Genomic DNA, 15487 nt, shown 5'->3' on the forward strand with positions numbered 1-15487 from the left:
ATGATGTAAGTTTTATTTATTCTAGCAATTTTTATAACCTTGCAAAAAGGGTATATTAATTTTAGTCAGAATAGAATAACACATAGAAGCAAGCACCTTCGACCATACAAAGTATATATATTCTTGATCAGCACGACGAGACGAGTTTATATCTCGGATGCAGCAGGATCGGATCACTATTTTATATAGCTCTAATTCAAACCGCAAAGTCACGAACAGTGACAGTGACAGTGACATAACTTAGGTATAAATTCTTCCAAATGAGTGGATCGTTCCCATAGGAACGATTGTTCGGAAACAGTGACTTTTATACAAGACTTGACGCGGCCAAAGTAAGCCCCAGCCGTCTGGTTTCTAATTATGTATTAGTATTTAAATTAAACAACTTATGAAGATAAGCTGAATTTTATTTCTAACCAAAACTGATAAAATACTAGAGTTTTTCAATTGGGGAGAATATTTTTTGTGATTGTTTTCGGATAGATTAACTAATAAGATTCAATCAGATATTAATCACAGATAAGTCAGAAAATACTCATTAGACTTTTTTTCCATCAAAATATTTTTTGGTAAAAAAAAAGGAATTGAAATCTAAAAGAATCAATAAAATTGAGCTTCATTTCTTCGCTCAGAATAAAACTGACTTTTTGAGCTTGACTAAGGGTAAAGGATTTAAAAAAAACTTTTGAATAAACTTTTTAAGTTCAAATGTTGGTCTTAACGTTTTGAAAATCGTACCCAATGTTTTTTTGAAATTTAAAGATTTTAAGCAAGTAAAATTTTTAGTCAACTATATTAAAGAACAGTTAAGTACATAAGTATATGTCAATATAAAGACTTTAATCGATCATACGCACTGTGCAACATTGATTCCATGCCCACATTTGTCTCCTTTTCCAAAATTCATTAAATATGTTCTTTAGCGTTGAATAAATTTGCAAGTTTAATTCTATCAAAAAGGTGTAACAAAGTGATGCTTAGATACTAACTAAATAATCATGTATAACATTCTTAGTGGATAGTCGGAAAGTCGTTCTAATAATCAAGTTCGTTTAAAGCTCTGTCATCATTTTGATTACTTAGCTCCGCTTGTGGTGTTTGACAATCTTCTTGTGTTTCTTATCCTTCTTGCTCTTCTTGTTCTTCTTAGGATGTTTGCGGTGACGCTTGAAGTGAATTACGTGCTTCTTCTTGCCAGACGAGGAGCCAGATGAGGAAGTGGATGAGCTGGCCTCAGTGGTGGTTGTTGTGTCCGATGAGTCAGTCGTTGTTGTAGTCGTTGCCGAACTAGACGTTGTGGTCGTAGTAGTTGTGGTAGAGGAGGTGGAAGTCGAGCTTGTTGCTGCTGACGATTCTCTAAGCAGGACACAGCCTATCGCAGCCAGGAGGAGAAGAACGCAAGTGTATCTCATGTTAATGCCTTAGTAGATCGAATGGTGATGCTTTGTCGAAGTAATTATCTGCCTATTTATAGTTCTTAGGCCTAACTTGCTTGCCTACTTGAACTAAATTTAAACAATGGCAGCACAGTGCCTATTTATTTAGTAGGTTTCGCGTAAAATAACGTCAAAGAATGATCACACAATGCAAAGTAAACTACCCGTAGGCCTGCTCCCATTTTCACTGTTACGCCGAAATATGCGGATTTCCCCAAATATTTCTTTAAATGTTTCTAACAAATCAAATTTATGTGAAAAGTAAAACTATTAACCTTTCTTTTTAAAAAAACATAAATAGACTATCAAATGTTTTACTCTATTTGAGAGTTATTTGAACAAGACTCTCAAATAGGCAATGTTGGTCTTCCATTGTTTAAATTTAGACCAAACATATGCTCAACTTAGGCCTAAGAAGTATAAATAGGCAGATAATTATTTTGGTAAGACATCACCATCCGATCTACTCAACCATCAACATGAGATACACTTTCGTTCTTCTCCTCCTGGCCGTCATAGGCTGTGTCCTGCTTGGAGAATCGTCAGCAGCAACAAGCTCGACTTCCACCTCCTCAACCACAACTACTACGACCACAACGTCTAGTTCGGCAACGACTACAACAACGACAGACTCATCGGACACAACAACCACCACTGAAGCCAGTTCATCCACGTCCTCATCTGGCTCCTCTTCTGGCAAAAAGAAGCACGTCATTCACTTCAAGCGTCACCGCAAACATCCTAAGAAGAACAAGAAGAGTAAGAAGGATAAGAAACACAAGAAGATTGTCAAACACCACAAGCGGACCTAAGCGATCCATATGATGAATTATTTAAAATGATAAACCCTTTGACTTCTTGAATGTTTGATATAATCACCTATTTATATAGAATTAAGGCAAATAAAAAGCAATTTTCATAAAATTATTTGCTTATCGTAGTCAAGTGTTCATTTCAGCTTGTTTTTAGTTCCACTTAACAAATTTTTGCTAATCATTTGTTGTGCGCTTTTTTTTATCAACTAGTGGAAGAATTGTAATTGTTGTTATAAGTTCTTTAACCTGATTAAATATCGACTATAGCTGGTATCGTTGCTTTTGGGCTCTAGGCACCCAAAACTAATTAATCTCAGTTGAGCTCGAAATTCGACCGCGAACAATTTTTCTCAATCAATTTAAGGGTTCAAATAACTTTTCTTATAAATACATCTGGCTAGTCGTGACTGCATTTTAGTAGGGATCAACTTAAATATGATTTATATTCAGTGACAGAGAAGAATGTCAATATATTATTTAAAATTCATTATGTGGTATTTGGGAGATTTTATTCTTCACTAGACAGACGGTCAAGAGTTCTACATAGACTAGTTAAACAGATTAATAAATTTTTTGAATAAACATAAATTTTTAAAAGCTTTTTCAATTTAAAGTAATTTTATGTTAATTAGAAACCGTTTTTAGGAATGTAATCAGGTTGTGTATGTGGATGACTGGAGCTAAATGCTGGATTTCCAAGTAGTTCTTCATTTAAGCGAACAATGTTGGGATATGGTGTAAGGTCCACCTTGTATCTAAAAAAAAGTGGAAAAGATTTTTGATCAAGTGATTATTTGTATACATGTTGGTATTAATCGTAATTAATTATTTTCGAAACTAAATCAATTTTAGTGTTTTCTTTTCATGCTATATATTTGCCTTAGTTCTATTAAAAAATTAATAACAATAAATTTTGAATACTAGTGATATAAGATAATTGTATAAGTTAGTCGCGTAGTCCATGGCATAGTCGGGTTTGTCTTTGACTGTGATCATTGTATCCTGAGCTCATAAGCTCACCACATTTTGCTGGATTTGCTTGATTTTTTTGATTTACTGGATTTGCTGGATTTTCCGGACTTGCCGGACTTGCCGGACTTGCTCTTGGTGCATCCTTTCTTGCTCTTCTTCTTCTTAATGGTACGTGTAGTCTTCTTTTTTGGCTTCTTTATTGATGCTTTGAAAGCCAATTTTTCACTTCCCTTCTTTCCCTTTTTGCATTTATTGCAACAACATTTCTTAGACGATGAGCTTGAGCTGGAAGTGGAGCTGGAACTTGTGGGACTTGAGGTTGTGGTGGTAGTTGTGGTACTTGTGCCCGAGCTGGCGGTGGTTGAGGAGGTCGATGTAGCTGATGTTGTGGTTGTCGTTGTTGTTCCAGACGTTGTTGTAGTTGTTGTTGTTGCTGTACCTGTTGTCCCTGTTGCTGCATTCGATTCCTTGACCAGGACACAAGCAACAATTGCCAGGAGTAGAAGAACGCAAGAATATTTCATGTTGATGGTTCGATTGCTTGATTGCTGATAATATTTCACAATTCTTGTTTCACTATTTATAGTACTGATCTATCCTAAGAAATAAGTACGTTCGCAAGAAAGAGTTTCGCTCTATATTTGAACAGCGCTTGACAAACATTGCCAAAATTTGCCATTGTCTTCATTTGTCTGCAAATTGTTGTAGAAATGTTTGCAAATTTTTGGCTTTTTCTTGTCGATTGGCCCACATACACTTTGATAACTTGGCACCATTAGAATAAGGCTATACTGAAATCGTAATGCCATGGACAATTGGGTCATATATAATTATAATAACTCTTACCTTTTGGCATTAAAAACTTGTGGAACCAGGCACACATCTGCCAGGGTAATTTTATCACCCACACTGTATTTGCCCGATGTAGTGGAAAGGACACTCTCGAGAGCCGTAAAACCACGTTTGATCCATAACTGGGCCCACTTTAGTCTACCCTTGTCACCCACCTCATCCAAGACTCCAACGTTTTGCAGTGGTTGTATGCTAGAGCAAACGATCTCGACAATTTCACGGACTTTGGCCCGTTCATATGGACTCTCGGGCAAAAGTGGATGCTCTGGTCGAGTTTCTTCCAGATAATGCATTATAGCCACAGAATCACTTAGTGTATGACCATCTAAAATTGAATAATATTTAATAAGGTGGACAATTTTTAAAGAATATTATGCACACACATACCAATTACAAGGGAGGGTACCCTCTGCATGGGATTTATCTGATGGAACTCATCGGTGTAACAATTATTGGTGTCCCGTTTAGATAAGCTAATTGGCTTAAGATCAAAGGGTATGCCCTTAAAACTCAAGACAATACGAACTCGCCAGGAGCAGGAGCTGGACCAAAACGAATAGAGTAGAGGCTTCTTTTGGTCCTCGGCTGCTGCTGCTTTGCTGGACATGGCTAACCTGGGCACTAATGTTGTAGTCATGGCTGAGTGCCTAAGAAAACCTTTTATAAACATGGGCGGCAATCGCAATGACCCAGCCATTTTGAATGGAATTTTTTCTCAAGTATTGACTTGCAAATAAATATTTTGCGTCTTCTCTTCCGGGATGATATTGATAAGACACACAGCTGTTGGCTCTCTTACAAGCTCGCCAATGATATTGAACTAGTTCGATTGATTTGTAAGAAGCCTTAAAAGTATGCTGCACCTTAAATGATTTTGAGCAGGTAATTTAAAAAAAAAAGCCAGGTGAAATGCACAGGGCCCAGAAGTATGCTACACTTTAAAATGATTTTATGTACAAATTCGAATGCTGTTTAGTTTGAGGTTTATTTATTAAATAGTCAATAATAGTTGGAACTGTTACAATATTATGGATTTGATGAATATTTTGTTTTTTGTTTTGTTTTTGTTTTTTTGTTTTGTTTTTCTGTTAGTGGATCTTGACTTTAATGATGTGATTGATGCATATGATGTACTTGTACCTAGCCAAGCTTTGAGTACTAAGGGTATTATCTGTGGAAATTGGTAAACCGTAGTCGCTTATCATATTGGATTTTCTTTAATTTTAAAAAACTGTGCATATACATCTCTTCTGTTTCGCCTTGCCATTTAGCTAGTGTGCATTAATTTGTTATTGGTTATTTTGTGGTTGCAATTGGGCTCTTAAGACTAGATGTAATATGCCCAGTAATCTGTAATTGTTTTTCATTACTTATGAGTCTTTCGATTCTATATATTTATATATATTTGTGTATATATATTTTAGTTTCTCTCTTGGTATAGCTTACTTATTCACTTGGTTGACTGTGCTCTTTTGTACTTTTCGAAAAATGTTCTTTGTTTGTTTCTTTGTCCAACTTTGACATTAGATTTCTTATTGTAGGCTTTCTAAATTAATTTCTTTATATATATATATGTATATATAAATATTTGTTATTTTGTTTAGTTTAGTTCGGTTTTTGTTTAATCCCTGAATTGAATTTTGCTTGTTGTCATGAGTGTATTTTGGAATTTGTTTAGTTTTGTTTTTGGTTTTTTGTTTTGTTAGCCTAATTAAAATGCATAAAAATAAGTTACATTTAAATATATATGAGTACATCTTTTAGATAATTTTCACATTGAGAAAACTGAAAAGATATTTTTGTTTTTTGGAAATTTTGTGTTTGAGAATTTTTTCAAAAATTTTGTTTTTATTTTCGTTTGTTTTCTTATTTTTTTTTGTATTTTTATTTTTGTTTTGAATGCCAAATAAAAATTTGTTTCATTTGTAATTCATGTTAAACCGATAGTATTTTTATGCATTTATGCATAGTTAAATGCTGTTAGCAAATTTTTTAATCACATCCGACTGTTTCTGCCTAATCAAATCTCTGCTAAGCTGGTCACATCCGCATCCAAATTTTTCGTCTGTTTTACCCCTGATCTAGATCCAGAATCAAATCAAAGATTCTCTTCACTACTCAACTCCACTGTTACAGTATAGATTATATGTTTGCTTGTATTGGAACTTTACAAACTGCAATTCACTTTTTCGTTTTACGGCGTTTTGCAGTTGTCGTCGGAAAATTCTATTTGTTGGGCAGCTCCGGCGGACAATCCGGCTGATTGGATGGGTGGGCAGCTCGAAAAGCTGGATTACTTTCCAACTCCCGATCGATGCGTAAAATAATTGGATACGGACGCAAATCGACATGGAATCTAAAGCATATTAAGCAATTTAATTTATGAAAAATTGTCATTAAGTTGACTGCTTACCTTCTGGCATTGAAAACCTGCGGCACCAGGCAGCAATCGGCCATAGAGATTTCATCACCTACACAGTATTTGCCAGCCGAGGTGGAGAGGGCCTTCTCGACGGCTCTGAAACCACGTGTTATCCAATGCTGTGCCCATTCTTTCTTCTTCTCTTCACCCACATGGATCAGCACAATCAGATTCTGCAGTGGCTGTATGCCCGAGCAGATAATCTCGACAATTTCCCGTACCTTTGCTCGCTTATGTACATCTTGTGGCAATAATGGACGCTGGGGGCGGGTCTCCTCCAGATAATGCATAATAGCCACCGATTCAATCAAAGTATGTCCATCTATAAATAATGCAATAAGTAAGTGTAAGGTATATGAGGCGTTCATTATTTGCTGCTTACCAATTTGAAGAGCTGGCACCTGCTCCATAGGATTAACTTCACGATATTCATTGCAATGCTGTTCGCCTCCCGATTTGATCAGACTAATTGGCTTGATGTCGTATGGTATCTCCTTCAGGTTCATGGCAATGCGCACGCGCCAAGAGCACGAGCTGCGCCAATACGAATAAAGTATCGGCTGTACATCAGAAACATAATTAGAGGGAATGTTTGCATTAGAAGACATTTTTGACTAGACACTTCTCTATACGTTCTAAGCTTCCAATCGAATGATGGAGGCATGTAGCCTCAACCCACTCATTTCGAATTATTGCATAAATGTATTATTATTCTAATTTATACGAATAAACAAAAACAGGTTGCCGCCATTGATAACAAGCACTGGAATTAGTTTTTTTGCTTTTTATATTTCTGTTTCATTTGTAATTCTTTCATCTAGTTAAACTGGTTTTCACATTTCCATTCGCTGTTTGGTTAATTTATGTTTTTATTTACTCAGTGATAAAAAACTTGCGGCAGCCACAATCTCATATATATATATATATATATATATATATATATATATATATATATAGATACATACACATATACATATATTGTAGATATTTATATATTGATTATGGCTTATCGATTTATAAATCAGCCAAAAGGCAGGCAATAATTTTTGCATTGAAATTTCACTGATAAATGATAAATTTCCAGTGAATTAAAGTGTTTTACCCACATGATTCATCAGTTAGAGACAAATGAGGCAAATGATGCAGACAGAAGGAAAGCTATACACACACTGATGGAAGCACAGCCAAAAATAGCAGTTCAGAACAGCTGCAGAGCAGAACTGAAAGGAATAGAGTAGAGCAGAGCAACAGGGAATAAAGGACGAGCCCTAAAATGATATGTACATACACACAAATACAGAACATTGAAACACACACATACATACATACATACATAAAAGTATCGCCAGACTGGACGACAGCCTGACAAAAGAGAGCCTACGTATCGACAATGTCGACGCCTAAAATCCACCCACACGGAAAACATAATAAGTTCCCTAAAAGTTCATTGAACCTATGAGAAAGTCATGTCGCAAAGCATACCAAAATGACAGGAGCCAACTCAACCCACCAATATAGAGGGCCGGGTTCAGGCCGGGCCGAATAAGGCCGGCACCGAGTCCCGAAGTATGTCGCACATCAAGGTCGACTAGGGGCATTAACCTTAACCAAGTTGACATGTTGTCCTCGGTCGGTCGCCACTGCCAGGGAAGCGCACCAAGGACATTGGACCCCTGCTCAAGAGGAAGAAGCGCGAGCACGAGCGAAAAATGGCTCAGAAAATATTTCTGCGAGGGGTGTGCTTTCATATTTAGGGGTTGTTTTACATTTTGAGTAAGCGCGCCATTCTGCACATTTGAGGTTTGAGTTAAAAGCCTTTGCCTAGGGTTGCCAAATATCAGATTAAAGTCTAAACATTTGCATTTAAATTTAACTTAATTTCATGGTTTATTTAGATAGTCGTAAGTTCAGGTTTTAGATAGGAGCCGTTTTGAGATAGTATTCATTAAGCAAGCATTAATGCATTTGCAAACGAAAAACCAATGGCCACCTGACAACTCTGTACGAGTGTACAGCAGGGTGTACACGAGTCTTGTAGGGGTAAAAAGCTTGAGTTTGCGCAATTCTTGCCACTTAAATTACACGCTGACGGTATGAGTGAAACCCAATCCACAATCAGTGATTGTATTGGGTATGAGTGACTTTTCCTTAAAATCATATATTTATTTTCCCCCACACAATATACATATATGCATTTTATATTTATATTTTTATATGTATAAGTGTTTTTTTTTTTTTTGTTTTTTTGTTTTCTAGCAAACAAGGCGCCAATTGTGATTGCGGGCTTTAGTTTCAAATGACTTACCTTGGCTATGGCCGATAAGGACATAGCGTTGTGGTGATACTTTGAGTAGTTAATTTTGAAGCCGTTTGGTGCCACAGCACAGCACAGGATTAGGAAGGATATTCAATAAAAGCGCCACCACAGGGTGAACGCAACCACTACAGCAATATGAAATAGTTATAAATGTAGAAACTATTTAAACTTGTTTCTATTGCTTTTTATTTTGCACACACTTTTTGTATATTTTTGGTTGTTTAACTTCTTTGGCTATTTGGTTTGGAAAGACAAGTTAATTGGTTTGGTTTTTTTTTGGTTAGTTTGTTTTTGTTAAGTTTGCAGCCGCCGCTCAAAATCCACTCGATTGTGGAAACTGGAAAGTGGCTCAGGTAAGCGCAAAACGAGAGCGACAGGATACGAAGCCAAAACACAACTGAACACACTGAACTAAATAAACGAGTGCGAAAAGCGAAAGCAAAAGGACAATGACAAAAAGCCAACAACAAAGCAAAAGCAAGTTTCTACACATACATACAAATATGCCCCGAATGAGCGGCGCTGGTGGTGGTAGTGGTGGAAAGAAGTTACAAAAGGTAATGCAGCGCACATCGCACAAGCAGTTGATGCAAAAGCTTTCTTCAAAAGCTTCTCCATGGGACGTTCTGAAAATAAACTTTTGGAGTTTTCAAAAACGCCAACAGTAACAATTTAAGTAGAACATTTTTTCGAAAAAGAGTATATTACTAAAATTTAAATAAAAACTGACATTATTTAAAATTTTTATATCGACTTTCGATTTTATATCGACGTCGACTTGCGGTAGATGACAAGTCGACGTTTAAAAGCATAGAATTCTCATTTACTCAACTTTTGTTCGCTTTTCAAAAGGATTGCTTTATAAACTTAATACCATGAATAAATTTTTTCAAAAGGATTGCTTTATAAACTTAATACCATGAATCAATTTTTTAATGAGATTTTTCAAATGAAAGGTAAATGTGGTGTTTCAAATGTTAAGTGCTAAATTAGAAAAAAGCTCTTAATTTTAAAGTATTTTAATGCCATTATGAACTCTAACTAAACCATTTTTTTGGGATTCCAGAAATTCCTTTGTAATTTTCGTTTATTTCTATTTCTTTTAAATGCTGAAATGCTTTAAATGTTAAAAAGAGAAACATTTTCTACTCGATCAGTGATTTATAAATTAAAGAAAACTAAAAAGAAGACGATGCCTTTTAAATTCTTACAGGAATTGACTCGGTTTTTCACTTGGAAACTTTACCTTTTTGAGAAATTTAGCTGAAATAATTACCTTTCGCTTCTTCTTACCTTTAGCTTCTTGACCTATTTCAATAAAATGTTTCTCAATTTCTACATTTATTTTATTGCTAATACGATTAATGAGTTGATTTCAGTACGAAAATAGTAAAAGACTATTAAGTAGTTTTTGTTTACGACCACATCTTTATTTTCATTTGCGTTTTTTTTTTCTCGTTTTTTTTTTTGTTTTGTAAGTTTAGTTCATTTCTTAAGGTTTTTTTTTTTTTTACTCAAATGATTTTCGATTAAATTACAAGTGCTTAAACCTAAAAGTATGTATGTACGTATGTATGGACTAAAATAGTTAACAAAGTTCTTGCAATTAGTTACAGTTAGTAAGTAAAAACGCATACAAAAAATTTCATTACATTGCATGTATGTATGTATGTATGTATTTATGTCTGTATGTTTGTAATTAAGTAATGTTAAGTAATAAGTACAAGTATACATAATTAAGTATAACTAAAACAACAACAGGAAATCAAAATCATTTAGTTTTGTTTTTTTAGTTTTTTTTAATGATTTCATACGATTTAAGTAGAAAATGCAACAATTTGTAAAACGGTTGCAAAAACTCAACCGCCACAACCAATAGAATATCACACCAAAAAATGGCAGAGTACAACAAATCCAACAAAGATGAGATTCATAGAGAGTGAGTGAGTGAGGTGACTGAGAAAGAGAGAGAGACAGTGTGTGTGTGTGTGTAAGTGTGTGTGTTTTTTAAAAGGATAGAATGTGAGGGACGCGGACCTAACTAACTTGGTAGACAAGACAACACACAAAACCTGGCCTGGCCTAAACTCGTGATTCCATCGAGTCTATTGGAGCATAATCTCTATCATCTTGTTGTTGTCATTGTGGTGCAGCTGGGTTCAATTCAAATTTCGTGTCTGTACAGAGTGCTCTCGCTAATGGTGTTTCGTTTTATAGGTTTTCTTCTCAACAGGGGGGGGCGTGGGTTTTGGGTACAACATTCATAAAGTGTTTAACTACCTCAGCGCTACCTAAGTTGTCGTTGTCGTCGTTGTCGTTTTTGCTAGCTAACCAAAGTAACCGTGTATATAATATGTATATATATGTATATATAAGTATATATATATATAAGTATGTATAAAATTACCAACAAATCAATAAATTATTGTTGTAATACGTTTAGAAAATAGTGTCCATATATCATCATCGTCATCGTTATCATCATTATCATCATCATCATCTGTCCGATATTTCATTTATACTTTTGCTCACACTTAACCTAATGCGTTTGAAGAATTGACTACAATTTATGATGGGCAAGAGTGCGCCACAGTTTTTTTTTTTTTTGGTTTTTCATTTTTTGCCTTTAGAGTTTATCGTTTTTCTTTTTGTTTTGTTTTTTGTTATCTATGTAAATACATTCATTTTACACATACACATACAATGCCAATACACAATAATCATTGTAATCATAATTATGTTTAATGTAACTGGTAACATCATGGCTAAATACATACAATGCTCAATCCATCGGTTCGTCCTTATCAATCCTTTCGTATATATCGTTTGATAGATAAAACGTTTCCATGTCATATACATTTCCAGAGATCAGAGCCAAAAGCTTACTAATTTCGACTTTCATTTATAGCAAATACATAATTTTAAAAATTATTTTGGAGGGAATATTCATGATTCATTAAATATGTTTTGTAAGTTTTTTTGTTTTCTTTTTTTTGCATTTTTCGTTTATGTTTTCTGTGTGTTCGTTTCGTTTGGTTTAGTTCTCGAAAGTGTGTTAGTGAGTTAAAATTGAAAGAAAGACTATCCGCATAAAGTAGGTTAATATAATAATTAAAGTCAAACAGAAACATGCAAACAAACAGATGAAACAAAAACCAAATAAAATATATATATAAAGAACATTTTCAAAGTATTGTATGTGAAATTTTCTTGCTTGCACTTATATTCTTTTTCGAGTTCTCTTTTTTTTTTTTGAGTTTTTTTTTTAACCTATTTTTGATCATCAGTTTACAACCATGAAAACATTTACGTTCACATTTATATGTATATATATGTATATATACTTTTTTGTTTTTAGAATATTATAATTAATTTTAATTTATCATTTAATAATGCATGCATTATTCATTATTATGTGGTGAGTTAGGTAGGTAGAACTTACATGCTAAATACAATTTACGTTCAACAAGAGGTTATGGTTATAGCATCATCTCAACTAAATGCCATAAAGTAACAGTTTTTCTTTTTTAGTTTCATTGTTTTGTTTTTTTTTTTTTGTCTATAAAAGTTTGCTTTTTTGTCATGTTTTGCATATTACAGTTAAAACTTACATCTGAGAGTTTGTGTAGTTGTATAGTATAGATATACATATATATATATCTTTATTTTTTATATATCGTACTTAATTGTAACACAATACACATTCAATTTGATGAAGGGTCGACACAGATTATTATAAATATGCCTAAATTCTGACCCTTACAATCCTATTCACTTTAATACTTTAGCGGTAAAGTCATTTAGAGGGGGAAGGGGGAGGGAGGGCCACAGCTGCCCTGTAGATGGGTTTTTATCTCTTGGCATCTCAAGACTGCAGTCCATTAGTTTGTCAGTCTGAATAATGGAATAATGCTTGAGATATCTCACCCACCCCCAAACCTAAATATTTGCATTGCTGATGTCGCTTAAGATGTCTTTTACTTACTTGTCTAAAGAGGAATGTAATGCAGACATGCTCCGATATACATATATATATAGTACAGATACTCTTCTATATATGCATTTCAATCTGTATGCAACTTATATCTATTATGGTGTTTGCTTTTTTTAGTATTAGCTTGATTTTTAAACAAAATTGATATGTCTAATAGCTATTATCAATCGTTTTCAATATTTTAAAGGTTTTTTTCTTTTCGCTTTTTTTTATACTTATATTGTATTTTGAAGTACTTCAGTATTGTATTTCACTTGGAAATTAGATTTTCTGTTTCGATTTGAACTGCTGCTGAGATACGGACATTTACACACCGACTTTTGTATGCATATATTTAATTTTGAAGTTTCTATATTGAATCTCTTTATAATTTGAGTTTTGAGATTCTTTTTTTTTTTTTGTTGTAGACGGTGAGACACTTGCTATATGAGCACTGGGTCTGTTTAGAATTAATTATATACACAATTCTTTAAGTATGTATAAGTATTTTTTTTTTGTTTTTTGTTGTCATCATATATCGTATAAATACATCATACACTTAATGAGCAATCACAACGCAGAGTATTCAAATAAGAGTGATGGAGCCTCTGAGTTTCTATTCAACACTTTTTGTGTTTTCTTTTTTTTTTTTTCTTTTTTGTAATCGAAAAGAGATAGTAATTCAAAGTAATAGTATATGGGGAAAATAATAGATAATTTTCAACGATTGTCGTATCTACTTTGTTTGAGTTTGATTTGGGTTTTTTTGGTTTTTTATTTTTCTGTTTTGTTTTCATATACTATAAGCACACACAAGTGATTAAATAAAAAGGCATCAAGAATTTTGTTTTCTTTATTTTGTTTGGTAAGAAAAACAGATGAGAAATCATTTAATTTGCGAAACGATAAACGATTTTGCACAGTAAACACAACAAATAAGGTACATAAACTTAAAAACTTAAATTCAAAATAAATATACATATCTAAATATCAATAATAAATAATAATCATAAAAAAAAGAAACAAATATTTAATTTGCCTTTGAAGAGTAGCTTCATTTTGTCGTTTGTTTGTTTGTGTTTTTTTTTTTTGGTTTTGTCTTTAGGAAACAAAGTACATACACACACACACACCATATATATATATATATACAATCAACCATGTACATCCTTACACCGTCACACACACACAGCAAGTTCTTAAACTAATTTTTGGCTAAATTTAACATTCACTTAGTCAATTTAAACATTCATTTTTTGTTGAGACTCTATTTCATAATACTTAAAATGTACACTTTGAAGGCCTTAGTTTTTGCATAGAACAAAGAACACTTCCGATGAAAATCAGGAAAATCAAATGTGCTAAAAGAAAATGCATACAGAACAAATTTTCATCTCATTTAAAAAATACAGTGAAAGAGGGAGGGAGGGAGGAAGGGTTGGGAGCTATACATATATGTAGTTTGGAGTAGTTTATTGTATGTAAAAAAGTCTTTAAATCGCTTTGGTGGGTTCCCACAACGAAACGGTTTCTGAAGGTGCAAGTGCAAACTGTTTTTGGGTGGGTCAGTATATGTAATTATTTTTAATCTGTTGTTTTTTCTTGCCTACATTATACATATGTATGTATGTATCTATTGTAAAACACCAAAAAATATCAAATATTAGTGTGTCGTAATTATGATGTTTCTGTTTGTCAACTAAATCTGTGACTAACTCTAGAGTCTAAAGAGAAAGACTAAAAGGGAGCGTGAGAACAAGGCAAAGAACAACAGACAGAACATATGTATGTATATATCTCTATTCAGATGTATCTTAGTTTTTTGTATCTACTTTTTGGTTTTTATTTGGCTTGAGTATTTCATAATCAGGGACTGGTTTCGGTAACTCTTAAATGGTTACATGAGTTTGTATTTACAATATCGTAAATTGAGATAAGCACACACAACTAGCAAATTACAACCATGAAAATTGCTAATAGTTTGGTTTCTGTTTATTTGTTGTCCTTTCGTTTCGACTTCATTTGCTTCTCTGCTATTAACTAATACGAATACATATAATTATTTAGATTAATTATATTTTGTATTTCTTTGGATTCTTTTGTTTTAAAATTGTTGTTTTCTTTAATGCATGCATTAAACTACAGTTTATTAAGTATAATATACATACATTATAGTCAATAATATATAACTATACCAATCGCTCTTAACCGTCGGCTCGAGAACGTTTAATCAAATTGATCAATTAGTTTCATGTTTTTGGTTTTGTTTGTAGTACATTAGCTCACTGTCCAAATGGAAAACGTGTGATTCTTGTTGTTGTTCAATATTACTGGCAGAATTTACTTTGTTGTACCATTAAATTATTATTAACTATATAAAACAATCTCTGTGTGCGTACGTGTGTGTATGTGTGTGTGTGTGTAGGTATGTGTGTGCAGATGAGGCTTATTGTCGCCTCTTTACTTAATTCTTTGGGGGAGGGGGGATTCCTTTCTATACTTATATGAAATAAATTAATGTCTTTTTTTTTGCATTGTGGAGAAATTCAAAAGTAAACTTTTTTCTTAACATCATAGATTTGTTTATCTTTAGTAATTTGCTAGACATAATTAAATATATTTACACTCACAACTTACTTTCTTAGAATTTTAAGCATTAAAAGTTAAAATTTCCTTAATTATGTTTATTTTTGGTTTTAC

The 15487-nt window shown here is 33.4% G+C and overlaps 5 protein-coding genes across 8 annotated transcripts; 1 reads left to right on the forward strand and 4 right to left on the reverse strand.

The window, feature by feature from the left end:
• Window positions 1-943: 943 nt before the first annotated feature.
• LOC6647767 (protein new-glue 1) lies at window positions 944-1926 on the reverse strand. The gene has a single exon (XM_002070530.3). It carries the CDS (start codon window positions 1410-1412, stop codon window positions 1080-1082), a length of 333 nt encoding a protein of 110 aa, XP_002070566.1. The 5' UTR covers window positions 1413-1926; the 3' UTR covers window positions 944-1079.
• Window positions 1916-2248, forward strand: LOC6647766 (protein new-glue 1). Its single transcript, XM_002070529.1, has one exon. It carries the CDS (start codon window positions 1916-1918, stop codon window positions 2246-2248), a length of 333 nt encoding a protein of 110 aa, XP_002070565.1.
• Window positions 2249-2738: 490 nt separating this feature from the next.
• On the reverse strand, window positions 2739-4861 carry LOC6647765 (probable maleylacetoacetate isomerase 2). 2 transcript variants are annotated; one of them, XM_002070528.4, is made up of 3 exons: window positions 4463-4860; window positions 4070-4400; window positions 2739-3006 (listed from the first exon to the last, which is right to left on the reverse strand). In XM_002070528.4, exons 1-3 carry the CDS (start codon window positions 4770-4772, stop codon window positions 2880-2882), a joined length of 768 nt encoding a protein of 255 aa, XP_002070564.2. In that variant the 5' UTR covers window positions 4773-4860; the 3' UTR covers window positions 2739-2879. The 2 variants fall into 2 exon arrangements, with proteins under 2 accessions (XP_002070564.2, XP_046869459.1); XM_047013503.1 differs by lacking the exon at window positions 2739-3006 and adding an exon at window positions 3984-4014 and having other exon boundaries at window positions 4463-4861.
• LOC26528895 (protein new-glue 2) lies at window positions 3081-3996 on the reverse strand. Its single transcript, XM_023178489.2, has one exon. The coding sequence runs from the start codon at window positions 3745-3747 to the stop codon at window positions 3268-3270; it is 480 nt and encodes a 159-aa protein (XP_023034257.1). The 5' UTR covers window positions 3748-3996; the 3' UTR covers window positions 3081-3267.
• A 1042-nt stretch (window positions 4862-5903) lies between the features above and the next one.
• Window positions 5904-9223, reverse strand: LOC6647764 (probable maleylacetoacetate isomerase 2). Of its 3 annotated transcripts, none has more exons than XM_047013504.1 (4): window positions 8803-9223; window positions 6880-7057; window positions 6489-6819; window positions 5904-6431 (listed from the first exon to the last, which is right to left on the reverse strand). In XM_047013504.1, exons 1-4 carry the CDS (start codon window positions 8824-8826, stop codon window positions 6302-6304), a joined length of 663 nt encoding a protein of 220 aa, XP_046869460.1. In that variant the 5' UTR covers window positions 8827-9223; the 3' UTR covers window positions 5904-6301. The 3 variants fall into 3 exon arrangements, with proteins under 3 accessions (XP_046869460.1, XP_046869461.1, XP_002070563.2); XM_047013505.1 differs by lacking the exon at window positions 8803-9223 and adding an exon at window positions 7604-7671; XM_002070527.3 differs by lacking the exon at window positions 8803-9223 and having other exon boundaries at window positions 6880-7105.
• Window positions 9224-15487: the final 6264 nt, after the last annotated feature.

This window comes from Drosophila willistoni, chromosome 3R, assembly GCF_018902025.1.
Source record: "Drosophila willistoni isolate 14030-0811.24 chromosome 3R, UCI_dwil_1.1, whole genome shotgun sequence".
In the NCBI taxonomy this organism is placed as follows: domain Eukaryota; kingdom Metazoa; phylum Arthropoda; class Insecta; order Diptera; family Drosophilidae; genus Drosophila; species Drosophila willistoni.